Genomic DNA, 19,367 nt, shown 5'->3' on the forward strand with positions numbered 1-19,367 from the left:
ACCCATGCCTTTCTTTCACGTCCTTCCAAAGCTGGCTCTTTCCCAGCTCTCCTGTCTCCTCCCATTGTTCCAAGGGGAGGGGGCATCCCTCCCCATAGTAGGTAAGCCTCTCTTTTTCTGAGATATATTTCACCTCTTCTCTACCCTTTTTTCAGGTTATATGTCAATAACAGCTTTATTGACATATAATCCATGTACCATACAATTCATCCATTTAAATTATATAATTAAACTGTTTTTAGTATTTTCACAGAGTTGTGCAACCATTACCACAATCAATTATAGAACATTTTCATCACCTCGAGAAGAAATCCCATACCCTTCAGCTATCCTTCCCCAACTCTCATCCACCCAGCCCTAGGCAATCACTAATCTACTTTCTGTCTCTATAGATTTGCCTATTCTGGACCTTTCACATAAATGGAATCATATAATATGTGGTCTTCCGTGATTGGCTTCTTTCACTTAGCATAATGTTTTCAAGGTTCACCCATATTGTAGCATGCATGAATGCTTAATTCTTCTTAAGGCTGAATAATATTCCATTGTATAGAATATGTATTTGTTTATCCATTCATCAGTTGATGAACATCTGTCTTGTTTCACCTTTTGGCTATTGTTAATAGTACTGCTATGAGCATGCATGTACATGTGCTTATTTGAGTACTTGTTTTTATTTATTTATTTATTGTTTTTATTTATTATATACCACTGGTATATATGTAGTGGTAGAATTGTTGGGTCATATGGTAACTCTATGCTTAACTTTGTGAAGAACCACCAAACTGTTTTCCAGAGCCGCTGCATCATGTTGCATTCCCATCAGCAATGTATGAGGGTCCCATTTTCTCCACATCCTTCCCAGTACTTGTCGTCTTTTTTAGTATAGTCATCCTAGTGAAATGCAATCTCACTGTGATTTTGATTTGCATTTCCTTGATGACTAATCTACCTTTTTATTTATTTATTTGTGTGTGTGTGAGGAAGATTGGCCCTGAGCTAACATCTATGCCAATCTTCTTCTATTTTATGGGGATGCCGCCAAAGCATGGCTTGACAAGCAGTGCTAGGTCCGTGCCCGGAATCCAAACCTGTGAACCCTGGGCTGCCAAAGCGGAGCACGCAAGCTTAAGCACTACGCCGCCAGGCCGGACCCCTAATCTACCTTTTTAAACTCAACTTCATCTTGGCCTTCCATATCTGATGCTCCCCATTTGATTCTTAGACACAAATCTCTGTGAAGGCCACCACTACCTTCCTACCAAACAATGTTCAAACTGCTTTACCAGATTAGTTCAGTGGTTTACCCAGCCCAATAGCTAGCTAGTCTTTGAAAAAGAATATTAGTAAAAATATTTTGGCAGAGAACATGGTTGTACTCATTAATACCCACCTCAAAAGATGAAGGATTTATTTATCTTGTGCATGTAAAGTTATCTGGAACTTGAAGAAATCTTAATTATCTTGCACACATAAATTTATCTGGAATATAATACATATTTCATACATATATTTATATTCTATAGGCTCATAATAATGGTAATGTTGGCAATGGCTAAAATTGTGGGGGAATTACTCTGTGTCAGGTACTATGCTAAACACTTTACATGTATTGTCTCATTTAGTCATCGCAGAAACCTATCATTAGCTTCATTTTACAGATAAGGAAACTCAAGCTCAGAGAAGTTTAGAATTTGCCTAAAGTTTCACTACTAAGTAAGTGAGGGAGTAGCTGGCATTTGAAACTCACATGGGTCAGACTCCAAAATCAGTGCTCTTAGCTACTACTTTGAACAGGTTTTAAGGGGCTGTTCTGAGAATCCACCCATCATTATAGCATGGTTGCTCAATGAAACTGTATTCTAAATTCAAAATAACTAATTAAGAAGCAAAGTTTGAAAACACAATCTCTTCCTAGAGCCATCCTGTGTGTCCTGTGGAGGTAATGAGTACTCTATGGAGTAGGATGGCCTTTTATTTCCCCAAGTTACCTTGTTCAAGTTTCAAAGAGATTCCCCCAAGTTCTAGAGTTTGATGACCCAGACTGTGTTCACATTATTCACATTCTTGGTGGTTTTCTTGGACTTTTATCTTGACCTCGCCGAGTCATATCCTTCCATACTAAAGTGGGAGGGCTTGTATTTGTCGAAGCCTCTCATCCCTTCCACGTTTAGACAGACCCTCTCTGAATCTTCTCCAACTTGTTGATATCTTTATGATCAATCAAGAAAACTGCAGGGGTTGGGAGGTTTGGAGAAGTTTGGAGTGTTTTTTTTTTAACTTCTAGGGAAGTCAAATTGGAAGGCTTGGCTATGAGTTCAATTTTTCTTGCCATGTGCCATGTTAGTGAGAGAGAGTTTAGAGGTAGGAGGAAGCCTAAGGGAAACTCTTTCATTAAAGAGAGGGCCATCGCTTCCCCTAGACTAATGGCCATATTCCATTTCCTCCCGGAGCAGGGGGAATTACTCAGCCTCAGCCTTCAGTTGTTCAGTTTCCACTCTTGGGAACTGTATTATTACCTTGTAAAATAGAGCATCTCTCCTATTAGTGTTAATTGAACCCATTTTTTTCCTCTGTGAGAAGCTATTATGTTGACTTTTATTTTCAGAGCCCCGTATTGAGCCTCTTCACTTCGGGGACTGAAGGAGCTCAGCCACCAGGAGTAGGCTACGAGGGGGTTTGAGCAGAGCAGGGAGCAACTCTTGGGGTATCAGGAGTTATCTATGTCCCAAGAACAGTTCTTGAGTTGTTCTGTTCATCACCCCGGTTTACTGTGACCTAAGCCTTTGTGAAGATGTGCTGAGTATTGTAGACACTCTCTCTCTTTTAAATCATTATTTGAAATGAATCGTTTTTTATGGTAATAAAATGGAAAATGGCATTAAATGCAAGAAAATAATTTCTACCAGTCTTCCTCTTTTGGCCAGATTTGAGAACAACCCCCAAAAGGCATTTCTGGGCTCAGGACTCCCACCAGTGTCCAAATGAGATTCAGGCCTCTGGCTCCTCCAGAGGCCTATGCATCAGACCAGTCCATTCTTAGCCTGGAGACAGCATTGAATAATTACTCCACTGCCAGCAAATTCCCTGGCTAGAGTCTCCAAAAACTTAGCAGAGACTTAAGATCGACTTGGATGTGAAGAACGCTTTAGCTTCCTTTCTACTAGGAACATTTGCTTTAGAAAATAAAGAGTAGTTTATTTTGGTTTGTTTATCACTGGACACTGATGGCAGAGATATTTTAACATTTCTCTATAAGCATATCCACTTCTTTTGAGTCTATAGTGTCTTATTTTGTGTGTCTATGTCTACCTGAAACAAGATAATAGGCCAAAAATTTTGCTGGGTATTTATGTGTGTGTGTTTGTAAATATTTGCATATAGCACGCACTCGCTTGCTCCCTCTCTCTCTCCGTCTCTCTCTCCATCTCTCTCTCTCTCTCTCTCTCTCTCACACACACACGCACACACACACACAAACACACACACTCGTCTTATTATATATAGCATAAAACCAAAGCAAATAAATAATAAAATATACTAGGATTCCCTCCCTCCTCTCTGCCCCTCAGAGGAACAATATACAGACAAAGAACAAAGAAACCTTCCTCCTCTAGCACATGTGAGTTTCTCTGACGATATTGTCAGGAGAATTTCATAGAGCTTGTACTGCTCTGAGCACCCTGCGATTCTGATCTGCAACTATTAGCCAGAGCCTGTATGGAAAGGGGCCATCTCTAGGGTAATAGCATTGTAAATTACAATCAATGCACTCAATTACACTCAGAAACCAAAAGATATGTAGTGCTCCAGTGTGCCTTGTAATCAGCACCTTTGAGAATGGAGGTAACAGCATTCTGAACAAAAAATGGAAGCTGACCGTGTTAGAAAATGGATGTTGGAATTAAATCATCCTTCTGATAGGAACAGCACCTTATATGGTAGGCAACTTTTTTTCTAATATCATTTTATTGATTTTTTAAAAAAACTAAATTGTGGCCTTGTAGCCAAGAATGTCTTTAAAAATCATTTATTGCTCTAATCAGCCTGGCAGAGCCTTTTGTCATGCTGATAAGGAAATTAAACTTTTCTCATACTGGGTTTACTTGCCTCTAATGCACAGATGTTTTGTTTTTCTTTCAGGGAACTAATTCAAAAGTTGAAATCTTTCATCAGCTTCTATAGTGCTTTGCCTGGCTACATCTGCAGCCATAGCCCTGTGGCCGAAAACGACACTCTTTGCTGGAATGGACAAGAGCTCGTGGAGAGGTAATCTTTTTTGTCTGTTAAATATAGCAATATTTGAGGAATAACCATCATATGTTCATCTCAAGGTTAGGTCTGTCTTCTCTCTGCCTCCATGAATTTCACAAGACAAATTCTAGAAAAAACATACATCTATGATCAAACATGAGCATCTGTGACATGCCAGATGCCATCTATAACTTATAGCCCTCATAGAATTTACAAACTTTGAAGCACAGAGAACTATATATTCAGGAACATTTTACAAAGTGCAAACCTTAAAACAACTGTTTTTTTTCTTTTCTTTGCCATCTTCCATCTCCTCATTATGTGGGCCCTTATTGATTGATTGATTTGAAGAAATCATATTCATACTAATAGCTATCATTTATTGAGAGTTAGCTACATATTAAGCACCATGCTAAGTGCTTGTCTGTATTACTTCTTTTATCTTTCCACCAATCCTATTAAGTAAATACTGTTATTTTTCCCCATTTTATAGATGAAGATGGAGAAAAGAAGAAAGGGGAGGGAAAGAGGAGTACCCTTTCACTGAGCAAGTTTACTGAAATGTTTGATCATTTGAGTGTTAGTATAATCTATGCTAATATTCGTTGTCTATGAAGAATTTCCTCATTGCTGGAAAGCAAGTAATATATGTTCATTTATTCAGCAAATATCTACTGAGCACCTTTTTGGTGCTAGTCACGTTGAAGAGAACAAAACAGGCAAAATTTCCTCTCCTCATGGAGCTTTTATTCTAGTGGGCTAATGGCATTGATAACCTCCATTGCCTTGCATGTGTGAGGAATAGCTTGCAATTAAGGAATTAAGGCAGGAGGGTAGAATGCTTAGGAAACCACATGGAGTTGACGAACATGCTTTCACAGATGTTTGTACAAGTGGTAGTGCGTTATAGAGAGAATACAGAAGAGACCTGAACCTCGGGTTCTGAATCTTTCACTAATGAGTAGCGTAACCTATGGCGAGTGACTTAATCTCTCTGGGCCTTGGTTTCCCCATCTGAAAAATGAGTTGGTTGGATTAGAGCTCCTCTAGCTCTGACAATCTGTGTGTTTTTTTCCTTGTTGATTTATTCATTCATTCATACCTTCAAATTTATGTTTCAAGATACTGTGTGTTAGCCACCAAGCTAGGTGCTAGGGACATGAGGGTGAACAAGACAGGCAAGTTACCTGCTTTGAGGAGCTTACATTCTAGTGGGACCCAATATCAGGACATGGGATAATTAATCATGATGCTAAATGGAATTAATTAGCAATGTAATGTAATGGACACAAGAAGGCTTTGGAGCCAGATAAACTTGGGTTCGCATCTCAGTCCTGCTACTTACTGTGTGTGGCTTTGTGTGAGTCACTTAACTTAGAAAGTCTCAGGGTCCTCCTCTGCAAGGGAAGGCCATCTCACAGGGTTGTTGGAACTATTAGGTGAGGCTGGAAGTGTAAAGCTACTGGCAGACTGGCACATACTGGAAGCTTGATTCATGTTACTTCTCTTTCTCCCTTCCCTCTCCACCCCTCCTCTTCCCAATGCGAGGCAAAAAGCATGCCTGAAAACAGCTTGTTTCTCCACTAAGCTATTTTACTGACCTCGGACAATGAGAATGAGGTGCTAATGAGACTGAGGTGGCAGGCCACCCTGGATGAGGCACCGAACTTGCATGGAGATCGACTTCCCTCTAGCAAATATGAGTCAGGCTGGAGGGATTAATGGCCCCATGCAGCACTCTGCAGAAATAATGTGTATTTATCATCCTCAAAGCTCATCAGCTACTAAGTAGAATCATGAAAATGTACCTAATTGTTATGACATATTGTTTTAAACTGTCAGAGAAAAGCAGTTGGTATTTGGCTTTATAAAAAGCAGATGCTTTAAAACAGGTGAAAACAATATAACATTTGAAAAAGAAAATGCTCACAGGTCAAATATGTGGTTCTTGCATAAACTCGATGAGAAACCATCCCAGTGGTTTCTCACTCACTGGTATGTTGACATGGTAAAAGATGACTAACTCCTGAATACGAATTTGTTTTAAGCAGCGTATCTTCTAACCATGGTCTCTTATGAAAAAGAGAATTTTAGTTTATGATATATTTATTTACTAATGTAATCGTTTATTTATTTACTCATTTAATCAATATTTGAGCACCTACTATGTGTCAAGCGCTAACATTGGTTTCTTCATTGTGATTGTTTGGGGCAAATGTGGTAACCCTGCTGGATATATCTTCTATTGCTCTTCAAGAAAAAAAAAAATCAGATGGTCCAGTTTTAGCTAATTCAAAAGAATTTCTTTTCAGGCCTACGTTTCTTGAATGAGTGGTATTTTTTAAATTGAATTTTTCTCATATAAACTCCTTCCTGTCCGGTGTACTTTCGTGAAGGATGTTGCCCTGAGGCCAAGAAAGTCCTATTCTACCCAATGGTGGAATCCAAAGCCTGCTAAACTTGAATGAGTCCAAAAGTTAGCCAAATGCACTTTTGCACCATTAAAAGAACTCTGTTAACTGACAAAATTTTTAATTTGGTAGCTTTAAATATCTTAGTGTATTGAACAAAATAATGGCATAAAATAAATATTACAGTTTGGAGAAAAGCTGTTATTCCTAACTCACATTTATACTTCTGAAAAGTCTGTTTTTTTCAAAACAACTTTTATCGTTGATATATACTATCCAGAAAAGAAAGAAAGGAAGGAAGGAAGAAAGAGAAAGAAGGACGGAGGAAGGAAGGAAGTCAAACATATTTTAGTCAGCATAAGGGGAAAGTAGTCCAGGAAGTGACTCTTCCGTGGTTAGTAACCTTGGGTTATAATTAACCTATACGTAAGTTACCGACTTAATGCAGTGATGGGACTAGGGAATAGTATCAAACTACATTTTTAAAAAATTACTCAGGAATATACATTTAATAATGTGAAGTTCTGTAGCCTGAGGACATGTGTGCCCTCTGTTTGTACCATTTATAAAGATTAGCTTTTCGCTGCGTCTCATCTATAGTTAAAACCTCTTCCCAGAGCTTTTCATTGAATTTCTCATTTAATTTAGTCTTAAGTAACAGTTGCCACTTTGTACTGACAAATGGGTGTAACTTTGTTATCTTTATATGTTAGGTTTGTGTTCCTTTGAGAATGTTTTACTTTTAGTCAAGAAAATTTATAAAAATCAAGGATCCTGAAAAGGGATGAGACTTGTCGGTGAAGATACCTGGTTATAAGGAAAATATCGTTGCTGAAGAAAATACTGATCGATAGCCATGTCAGCTGCATTATCGGAGCTATTGATACCCTCGAACTGTGGGCATACAGATCTCTCAACTTTTAAAGAGTTAAACAAGTCATTGTCTCTCTAAGTAAGGTCATATTTCACATCCTTTCAGTTTTTCTCTCTTATAAAGCCAATCAATTGAAGTATGAATGAAGAGAATATTTTCACAGATCTAGTCTCAGGGAATATCACGTAAGTCTGTCATTTGTCCTTCTCACCCCCCTACCACAACCACCCCATCTTGGCTTGACATAAACATTAGCTTTCAGGATTTAGCCAAGAAATCTTCAAATTAGCAAGCTTGGTTCCTGTGAGGCATACTCTTTCATGTGAGCCACCATGTATCCTACAGGCAAAGATTTCCTACAACTGCCAAAGGCAGAAAATCCTCCATCTTTTGCTTTTGTGTAACTACCGAGAATTTCAATTAGAGAATCCCTGAGACCAAGAGAAAAATAAAGAACCCATGGAAGTAAGCCAACACTGAGCTTAACAACAGCTAAATGTAGGCTTTGCCTGCACTGGCACTGAAAAATACCTGTATGAAGAGTGAACAGCTTAGTAAATGCATTCTCAAACACCTCTTTAGAACTGTTAGGCCAAATATCTGGATAACCGACTAAAATTTGTATGCTTCTTCTGGATAGTTTGATACTATGTAAGCCCCATTTTATTGTTTAATCAAGTTTATCTTTAAATTAGTGTAACGAAGAAATTATTTAAACATATACATGTTCAAAAATCCCTAGTTGGAGAGAAAAAAAGGCTGTTTTGTCTTTATATTTAACAGCGAATAATTCAGGTTCATTCAACAAAGATTGAGCACTTACTATACACTAGTCCCTGTGGAGCATACAGCAATAAGTAGAGTCCAGTGCCTGCCCCTGCTGAAGAGTTTACAATTCATGAGAAGGATGAGGAAAAAACATCACCCAGCCTCCTTCGTGAGCAGTCCAGGGAGAGTTCCCCTCAGAGGTGTCGCAACAAGGGCTCTACCCATTTGTATTGAGCGCATGTGCAAGTGTTTATGTGTATGTGTATTTTATTGAGGTGAAACTCACATAACATTAAATTAACTATTTTAAGGTGTACAATTCAGTGGAATTTAGTACATTCACAATGTTGTACAATCATCACCTCTATCTAGATTCAAAACATTATCATTACTCCGAAGTAAAACCCTGTACCCATTAGCAGTCACTCTGTATTTCCCCCTTCCTCTAGTGCCTGGCAACCAACAATCTGCTCTCTGTCTCTATGGATTTACCTATTCTGGATGTTTCATATGAATGGAATCATTCCCTTAGCATAATGTTTTCAAGGTTCATCCAAGTTGTAGCATGTGTCAGTACTTCATTACTTTTTATGGCCGAATAATATTTCATTGTATGCATATAGCACATTTTGTTTATCCAGTCATCAGTTTTCCACCCATATTTATGTGAACCCTGAGCAACTACTGCTCTATCAGGCTTCTCCCACCACCTCTGGGTTCAGTTTGGCTCACCCTTAACCTTGAGGACAGAATAGCCAAACCTTGAGGCCTCTCATCCCCATCATACTTGACCACCACATAAATGCTAGCCTCTCCTTCACCTGGCCCCGTCTCAATATGCCTTTGTGATACTTCTCCCCCAAGCCTTTTCTCTCAACCCTATGTATGTAGTCAACTAGCCTTTTCCTACAATCAGCGCATCTCCTACAGGGGTTTATTCTTGCCTATTGACTTTGAGGCTTATCAATTGTGCATATACAGCTACTTGTACTTTACTTTGTGGCATGATGCCTTAGTTCCCTGTGTGATTCACTCCTACCTGGTCTTGCTGCTCCTCTGGCATGTTGCTGGACCAAATGGGCCTGGATCCAGGTGTCAGCTCCAGAATATTGCTGTTGTCTTCTGACTGACAGTTCTACATAGCTACTTCTGTCAATTATAAATCAGTATCCATTTTGTATTTTCTCGGGATGACTCTAGGTCTGTCAGTGGAACACCTGGGTACCTGGCGTTAGAGAATAAACTCCCTGAGATCCACAGGGGCAAATTGCAGTGAAGGTGCCTCCTCTCCCTCCGAGGCACTCTTATCTGCCATTTCACCTGAGAAATTATAGACACATACAATCACTGTGAATTCTCCCTCATTTCCATGATCAGATAAGTCTTCCAATGTTTGCGATGCCTCTCCAGGATTTCTCTGCTTAATTGGAAAGGCAGAAGCAGGAATATACAAAGCAATTATTTTAGTTCTCAAGGAGTTTTGTTCTTGTCTCAAAACCTTCTGGATGTTGCAGAAGAGTAGGGTAAGGAGACAATTTTTCTCTCTCTTCTGCTGGATTGGAGGGCTAGACTGTGGCATATCAGTAAGTGAGGATGAACAAGAGAGCACTTAACACCCGATTGCTGATGTGCAAAATAACTTAAAAAAATGAGATGAACAAAAGTGTTTGTCTTTCCCCTATAAGCTAGGAAAGGTGAGGGAGAATAGTTGAGTCTGTTTTTAAAATGAAAATATTTTAAGAGCACTATGTTTTGAGGACTTGGGGGGTTAGGGACCAATTTCTAACAGTAACAAGTCTTTCACTAGCTTACATAGCAAAATGGAAAGACCTTCAGAATCTTCAATCTGGTGGTAAAGGAATCAAGTGAAGAAAAGACCTATATGCTGAGTGTATACATATTCAGACACATATATGCACATGCACAGCTCACTCCAGTCTCATCAGAACAGACATGTGCTATGCAGCAGTTGCTATATATAGCTCCCATGCTCTTATGCTAAAATAAGTTGTTCACTATTTGGTATTTGGGTTTTGTTTGTATGCCTGTTTATTCAGATTTATGTGGTGGCTTTTCTCCAAAGGGCTCACGACAGTGTACATACAACTTTAAATATGGGATAGCCAATGAAATCACAAATGGGGATGCAAATATATAAGATAAAATAGAGAGCCAAGAGGAAGAGGACATAGGACAGAAAGTAAACAATGGATAATGGAAATAATATTCAATGGTGTTGAGTCAGGTCCTAAAGTCATTTGATTCCGAGTTGGTTTGGGCACAAGCCAGACTGAAATCATGCTGAAGCCAAGGCTCAGTAGCTCTTCTTAGTAGCCCCTCTCATGATGGTTTGAGGGTTACAAACTAAGGTACAGTCTCCAACATCCCAGGTCTTTCTTCTTGTGACGAGTTCTTCCTTTGCCCCCTATCCTGCGGGAAGCTCTGTTTATGAACAGCCAGTAGGAGGGAGAGAGTATTTGTTTTATCACTGTCTCCACAGTTCTTGGTCCCCCTCAGACAGTTTTGAATTTCATTTCTGCTTTAGTTTTCCTGGAAGCAGAAACATGATACTTGATTTTTCTTGACTTGGGGAACTGCTCTGTTAGCCTGAGTGTGTGCCCTAGAATGAAGGTACTGAAGTATAATGCTGCTTGCTAGTAATGGCAGTTTACATATTCTACTTTACTTTAAGTAGGTCAAGATTGTTTGTGGAAAAGCTTTGAAGGAAAAATGAATAATGTAGAAAATGACCTTATTTGGTGTAGCATGAAATATTTATTGCAGCTAAAGATTGTTTACCATCCTGGTAAGGTAAGATAGGTAAGTTTGGGGTGTACTCCCATATAATAATCCCTCCAAGGACTTAAATTGGCATATTTTTTATCATACGTATATCTCAGAAGTAGTCTTTAGTGACAGCTATTTTTCAGGACCTACTCTATGGCAATACTGTGACATTTATCCCTTAAAGTTATGGTGTCGCATACAATAGCTCTACCTTCAGAATCGAGTGAGAAAAACCCAGCTTCTCCTGCTGGCTGACAGCTTAATACGGTGTGCCACATTCAGGATGGGCTGTACTTGTCTGCTGTCATGTCTTAAGTAGCAAGAGAAGACACTTTCATGGCTCAACGTTGATATCTATAACCACCTGTTGAAGGTTGGATGGCTTATTCCTGTAAGCACATTGTGTCCTATTAGCACTATACCAGCTCCTCCTGAGCTCAGCTGGATCATTTCACTATGTGGAGAGCATTTGGGGGCCTCCAAGGCAGGTCCCAGCATATCCATACCCTCAACAAATAAATATCACCTCCTAATTTCCTCTTTGAAATGTGATTCTGATGGTGAGGTAAGGCCCAAGTCCTCTTACTGTCACTGCGCTATAGAGCTCTCCTGTTAGCCCAGAAGGCTTAGGAGATGGGCCCGTGAAAGACTATATAACTGCTTTTAAGGAATTATTAATTTAACATACTATAGCTGCTATGCCCTTTAAATATTTCCCTCCTTCAAAGCAGGCACTTTGGGAGATCATAGACTGATTTCACTGACGCTGCCAGTCCCCAAGACATTTTGCTACATGTTCTTTGGGAAAAGCCTTGAGGGCCTATGGCCAGTCCCTGCAGTCTGCAAGTTGTTGGTTCTCAGCCAGTTGGTCATCTGCAGTGCAGGCTGAGGGTTATAGTGAGAAGACCCTGAGTTAGGAAACATGAGCCAGGCAATTGGTGCATATTGGGAAGAGTGCAGTCTTTGGAATGATACAGAGGGGGATTTTAATCCTGGTTCAGACGTTAACTGTGTGCTTTGGGCAGGTCATGTAACATCAAATTCTGTTACCCTATTTGTAAGGTGGGGCTAATGATACCTATTCTACAGTGTTGTTGTGAAGATGTGTTCTGGCACATAGGCACTGAGTCACTGATAGTTGTTGTTGATGTTATCACATCATTAGAGTGTGATGGAGCAGGCCATGCAGAGGTTCAGAGCAAGGGGGAAGAGGTGTAGGCTATTCTCCTATAAAGGTGAACTGGATTGTTTTGAAATATCTATGTCTTTTGGAACCAAACTATTGCATGGGGTAGCTAATCAAGCAGGGTCATACCATTTAGGGTCCATTTGGGCTGAGAGGATGAAATAACTGGGCTGTTTATTTCTTGTAACACTTAAACGGACTTTAAATGGGGTTTCCAAAGAGGAGTTCCAGAAATGTTTTCAATAATGTCAGAATCATTGATGGACACAACACGGTTTGGGCTGTATACATTTTAGTAGATATTTATGAATTTGAAATCTGTCAATCTTTCTATTCACCCCTGAGAGACCATGTAAGGTAGGTGGAGAATTCATTGCAACCAAGGCTGCTAGCTCCTGATAAGACGGATGGTCAGTCATCAGAATGCCTCTGACCTCCATAAACAGTAACCCACCCGAAACATTTTCATCCAATTACTCCGACCCAGAAGGGTTATTTCTGGTAGCTGGTCAGTGAGCATTAAAGAAAACGGACTCTTGAGACTTAGAGTTTGAAGGACACGGAGAGGTCTGTTAGGGGAGCCTCTTTCTTGGGAGCCTCCTGCCGGTAGCCCTACTCTTAGACCCTGCTGGCTCCCTTGTTGTTGTCACTGTTGTGGTTGTGGTGGTTTTTCTCCCTTGCAGGCCACAGGAAATGGTTAGCAGGTGCCACTTCTTTACTACCGGCTGGCCCTAGTTCTTCCCCCAGGGTATGAGCTTTTGGTGACTCCTTTAAAAGAAACTCAGCTCTCCAGTTCTTTGCCCTTGCCTCCTATACTGAAGCAAGTGCAAAATATTGTTTGATTTTCTCCGATGATTCTTTACTGATAGACGTAAAGCCAAACAGTTGGGGGTTAACAAAAGGCACGCAGAGGCAGCTTCCAACATTACATAGCAATCATAAAAAGCAGCAGACCAGAGTGTTCCAGCACATAACTTGGGGTCAGCAAGCCTGGGTTTGGATTTCTGCTCCAGTACATATTAGTCTTTCTCTTTTCTGAGCCCTGCTTTCCCCGTTTGTGCAATGGAGTTAATAATTTCTACCTTAACAGATTTTTGAGAGAATTCAGAGAGATTGTGAAATGCAGAATGTAGTGCCTGGAGCACAGTAGGCCCTCCAGAAATGGTAGCTATTATTGCTGTTATTCAATAAAATGAGCCTGTAAAAACAGCCTTGCAGTTCTTTACTGGAAGACAGACGGCGGTAGGCCTGATTTTAGCTGCCTTCGATGATCCATTTCTTAATTCTTCAGGGAGACAGCTTTACCCATTCGTTCTCATTTTTATCTTATTTCCTCTCCCTTCTGCAAAAACATCAAAATCCCCAACCTTTGTCCTGGTTGCTGCAAATGGTGAACATTTATGCCCACTGTGGATCAAATGAGTTATTTGCATCTAAAGGTATGTACTGGACTGGCCTTGCTACCTTCAATATCTTGTTTTATAGCAAAGACACTTTCAAAAATTCCTCCTAGGACTTGTTAATAGTGATTGACCCAGGTGATCTTCCTAAATTACTTACATTAGAAACTGGGATGGGTCTAGTTGCGGGTCAAATCTAGTTGCTCAACGCTCTAAAGTCCTTTCAGTCACCGTTGGGTTAGCCTTTGTGGAAAAAGAGAGGGATCATTAAAAGCAGTCATGATTTCCCAATTTCTCAAGCCATGAATTTTATTCTTTTACGTGAGTATGGCTTTGATCCTTGGGTTTGTCACCCTTGTAATGAAGTTTCATTTCCCCATGAAGGAAGATTTCTTTTAATTTGTAGCTCCAGTGTCACAAGAGCTTCCTCCTTTTTGTCCCCTCATATTTTGGTGATCTATGTGTCAGATGGATCTTAAACTACCCTGTTAGAGCCACTTGTTTGCCCACTTTGTCCCCCTTCTTGCTCCTGGGCACAGCGTCAGGCCCAGAGCTGGGATAAGTCTCTGTTTAACAGGAGCCAGAGTAAGCTGTCCTCACCCAAGGTCAGGGTACACCAGCTTTGGGTTGGAGGGACGTGTGGAGGGCTGTGCTACACAAGAACTCAGGCTGAAAAGCTAATCTCCAAATACTATTAGAGAGGACTAAGGACTATCCTAGAAGGGGCCAGAAAAAGAACCGTAGGGCTGGCTTACCCCAACTTATCCTTAACTCAATGGCATCTCCTCTGAGGAGCCTGAATCCTCCTGTGCCATGCCCCGGTCTGGGTTAAGGACCCCTCAGCATGAAGTGTCCCTCTAGCATAGCTCCGGTTGCCCTATATTGGGAGTTTTTACATGTCAGTCTCTCATCTTCCACTAGCTCCCTCAAGACAAATGCCGTATCTTCTATCTATATATCTTCATTGCTTAGTTGCACCTGCCATAGAGTAGACTCTCCATGTGTGTTTATTGAATTCAGTGGATGAACTGATGAACCTACTTGTTGATAACAAACCTGAGTACCAGATCTAGCTTCCCCGTGGCATATCTGTGTGCCTTGGGGCAGATTACTTAAACTCGCTGTGTTTTGTTTTCTCCTTTTCTGAAATGGTAAAATTAATGTCTCCCCAGCCTACCTTACAAGGTTGTTGTGAGCCTCCAAAAAGAAAATACATATTAAATATCTTTGAAAATTATAAAGCACTCTCCATTTATTAGGTGTTAATGTAGAAAAGTAGATCAGATGTGGAGGGAAGTTCTAGCCTAAATAAATGGAACTATATAGTGGCTAATTAACACAGCATTACTGGGCTCTCTTTACACACACCCTTTAACAGCTTCCTGAGTATCTCTCTCTATGAATCTTTCAAGAAATATTACTTTTTAATTTTTTTTCCTTAAGCAAATCCACCTAGGGCCTCCTGCCCTGCTGGTCTAGTGGTTAAGGTTTGGCGCTCTCACTGCCATGGCCCAGGTTGTTTTCCAGTCAAGGAACCACACCACTGTCTGTCGGTTGTCATACTATGCGGCTGTATGTTGCTGTGATGCTGAAAGCTCTGCCACTGGTATTTCAAATACCAGCAGGGTCACCCATGGTGGACAGGTTTCAGCGGAGCTTCCAGACTAAGACAGACTAGGAAGAAGGACCTGGCCACCCACTTCTGAAAAAATTGGCCATAAAACCCTGTGAGGAGCAGCAGAGCATTGTCTGATATAGCGCCAAAGGTGAGAGGATGGTGCAGAAAGACCAGGCAGGGTTCCACTCTGCTGTCCACAGGGTCGCTAGGAGTCAGAATCCACTCGACAGCACTAACAACAACAAATCCACTTATCCCCACGAATTCTATTTTTAAACAAGTCAGTCCATGATGCTGAATAAACCATTTGGCCCTGGATAAGGAAATACTTTGAGGGGTTGGTAGCAACAGTTTAAATTAATGAAAAGTCTGAGTGACAGAGCATTTTAAATAAATGCAATTTTATTACTATCAAACACATATCACAACTATACTGGGAATAGAACTTGGAGAAAGACAGCTTGCGTCAGAGAATCGAAGCAGACAAATAAGAATCATTGATAATGAGGCTATTGCTGTGTGAATGTCCTGCTAAAGACCATCATCCTCAAATTGGCTAGCATTTCCCTGGTGAAGCCCATTTATTTAAGAAATTCTTTTTTCCCATCATAGACATGAAGAAAGTTCCATTAAAAATCCCTCTACATGGCTTCTGGATAGTGCAGCTTTTCAGCCCCAGTGGATGGCATCTAGAAGCAGTGCTCTGTGCTATGGTTATAACAAATAATAAGCCCAAACAACAAACACCCTCTGGCCCCTACTTGTTCCAGTTTGCCCAAGTTTGGGCAGAGAGAGTCCCAAGTCCTGGGAAACCCCTCAGTTCCAGGCAAACTGGAAGGGTAGGTCACCTACTGGCGCCTGTGTCACTAGCAGCTACTAAATATGGGGAAAAGGTGCAGTTGTATGGTGTTCACATTGGAGGCGGGAAGGAGAGCTGTTAGTTTTTCTGCCTTCACTTTTCAACTTCTTTTACTATCTGTCCCCCAAACATTCTGATCACTTCTTTCTTTCCTTTGCTTCCCAAATCTTGTCTCAGGATGCAGTGAAACCTCAGAAAGTAGGACTGGAACGGTAGAGGTGGTTAATGATAATAACAGCTAACGTTTCTCTGGTGCTTACCATGGGCCAGGCTGTGTGCTAGGCACTTTGTATGCATTACGTAAGTTAATCCTCACAAAAGCCTTTGAGCTGGACGTTATTATTACCCCTATTTTACTGAGGAGGTTAAGTAACTTACCAAAAGTTACAGCACTGGTAAGGGAGATGGGATCCAAACTCAGGCAGTCTATGCCCTCTTACCCACTACTCTGCCCGGCCTGCCAAATACCTGGCTTCATTCCTTCATGGGTTCAAAGCTGTCCTACCTTCTTCTTGTTCTTGATGGAAATCCTGACCTAAGCTTGCTTTCCTCTCTAGTCCCGCAGACCTGGAATGGGTGTTCTTTCTGCCTTTTCCCTGGCATGTGCTGCTAAATCCTGTCCTTTCCTTGGTCTCTCCCTGGTCCAGGTCCACTGAAATAGCTGTACGTTTCCTGCCTCTTACCAGGCTTCTCTGTTCTGAGATCCTCTGAGGGCTGTACCGTGGCATCCCCTGGGAGAAAGCTGATGACCTTCACCTGCCTCTGAAGCTAGCCCTCCATTAAGTGTCCTCTGCACACACGGCTCCTATAATAAAGCCGTTGCCTGTGTATCTGCTGTGGAGCTTTGGAGCCTGTGCAAAAAAGAAATCCCTTTAGCCCTAGGCTGGGAGTCCAGCCTGGGCCCTAACTCTACCATGAACTGGTTGTGTGACCTTGGGCAAGTCACTGCCCTTCAGCTTTTTCTTTCTTTTCTTTATAGAACGAAGGAATTGGGCAAAATGACCTCTAAAACTCTTTCCAGCTCAACAGGCTATGAGAATGTATGACAAAGATTTTTGAGAGGGGGGAGTCTGAAAGGAGGAGGAATGCCATAAAGCCACCTTGATGACTTTGAATGTCCAGTTCTTTCCCTGGTGGCTTCCCAAAGAGATCAAAGTGAAAGTGATTCGAAAGGAGCCCCAGGTATACTCATTCTCTTTAGGACAGCAGTGAGCTCGTCATTTGAGTCCCCCGGGTATCTTTGGGGCTACAGGCGAGCAGGTAGGTTGGCTGTTGGAGATGTTGTCAGAGTTGTTCTCAGTTTCTAATATTGGAGAGTTTGGGGTGAAATTCACATAATTAAACCTTAAAGAAAATGTCTCCCCCATAGCACCGCATAACCCCAATGGGGCTTCTGAGCAAAAGAAACGGAATTCAATGTCTGTTGCTCCAAATAATATTTGACACAACCACCCAGAATGAAAATTAGAAGCCCTCTAACCACAAAGATATATCAGTGAGGGGAGGGATACATCTAGAGAAGTGCCAAAGGCTGAAGGGCACGTAAGAGCTGAGGAATACAAAGTGGCTGAGAAACCCAGAATTAGGGAGGCAATTTTCACTCTTTCTGAGACCCTCTGGGCTAGACAGCTAGGGTGAGTTTTGACCTAGTTGTCCTTGTGTGCATTGCTGTGAGCTTTTATTAAGTATTTGTGTAGCCGTTTATATTTTACCAAGTGCTTTACAATCACTTTTATTTGGCTTAGTAAAGTTTTCCTGGAATCCCATCTACTTTATGATCAAGAGAGTCATTTCTTGTTTGCTTAGCACCTCCATGCGCACAGCCTCACACAATAGGCCGCTTGTTCCGGCAGGAGAGCAGGTGCAAAGAGGCAGGAGCTGAAGGCACCTGCAGCTACTGGGGCAGTTGGAGGCAGGGTGGTTTACACTTCAGTTCACCTTTCCTTCCCTCCGTTGTTCTTTAGTTTTATTTTATTGCTGGCAACTAGAGAGTGGCAGTGCCAGGTTTGGGTCTGCTGAGGTCAGAGCTATTCTGATAGTCAGACACTGGCAGTAGTAGGCTCTTTCCCCTATGCTAGTGGCTCTGTTCCAGCTCCTCTGCCCATGCCCACCTTTACCGCTGTCTTCCATCAGGCAGATTTGCTGAGTGCGTTTCCTTCTGCTACCTCAGGGCTCTGCCTGCAGCCTGGATTCTGGGGCTCTGGGAGTGATTTTAAGAGAAGACAGCAGAAGTAGCAGTTCTGCTTGCTGCAGACAAGACCTTTCAGTGTTCTTAGGCAAGTCTGACACTGAGTCATCTCATTCTTGCTAGTGCCCTCTCCCTCGCATCAGCCATGACAGCACTCCATGCCAGTGCTCTGACTGTCGTGACGTAGGATGATGTGTCTGTGGGTGGGCTATAACGAAGCAGAGCTGTACCCTCTCAATCACGGGTTTGCAGGAGAATCCAACACAGTCACTACTTGAAGATTTCACTTTCTGAGGACCAGATTTGCCAAAGCCAAAACCAGGATCTTGTCCATGAAGTCCAAACTGGAAACAGTGGGCCAGAACATTGGAAAATTCAGGACCTCCAACTCCCAGGGTTCTGTGGCTAAGAACAGGGTTATGTAGATGCGTAATAGGTAAGTGTTGAGTAGACAGCATTTGCATTCTGTTACTGACAGAAGACAGCAAATCCTTTCTCTGAGCCAAAGGAACTGAGAACCTAGAAACTTCACCATCAGATTTGAAACTCTCTCAAAGTTATTGCCTTGACCATAGTAAATATAATAAGGATGTCAGAAGATTTGTTTTCACAATAGTAAAATCTCATTAAATCAGACCCAGAAGTGGGCAAGGTTTTCACTATTAGAAAAGGGTTAGTGGGGCTGGCCCCGTGGCCGAGTGGGTAGGTTCACATGCTCCGCTGCAGGCAGCCCAGTGTTTCTTTGGTTTGAATCCTGGGCGTGGACATGGCACTGCTCATCAAACCACGCTGAGGCGGCATCCCACATGCCACAACTAGAAGGACCCAGAACGAAGAATATACAACTATGTACCGAGGGGCTTTGGGGAGAAAAAGGAAAAAATAAAATCTTTTAAAAAAAAAAAAGAAAAGAAAAGGGTTAGTGATGCAAACTGATTTTACTAGCAGGTGTGTATCTTGGATGGGCTCAATGTGGGAGCCCAGTGATTGGTCCAAGGGGATGGGACAGAGGCTGGAAGGAG

At 41.5% G+C, this 19,367-nt stretch overlaps 1 protein-coding gene across 2 annotated transcripts in view; it reads left to right on the plus strand.

Moving 5' to 3' along the window:
• The window catches only part of GPC3 (glypican 3), a 403,705-nt gene that overhangs the window by 275,545 nt on the left and 108,793 nt on the right, over positions 1 to 19,367 (plus strand). For both annotated transcript variants that reach the window (XM_046673282.1, XM_046673283.1), the window contains one exon: positions 4,144 to 4,269. In XM_046673282.1, coding sequence (XP_046529238.1) covers positions 4,144 to 4,269 — 126 coding nt within the window. The remainder of the gene's footprint in view (positions 1 to 4,143; positions 4,270 to 19,367) is intronic.

Source organism: Equus quagga, chromosome 10 (genome assembly GCF_021613505.1).
Source record: "Equus quagga isolate Etosha38 chromosome 10, UCLA_HA_Equagga_1.0, whole genome shotgun sequence".
NCBI classification, from domain to species: Eukaryota; Metazoa; Chordata; class Mammalia; order Perissodactyla; family Equidae; genus Equus; species Equus quagga.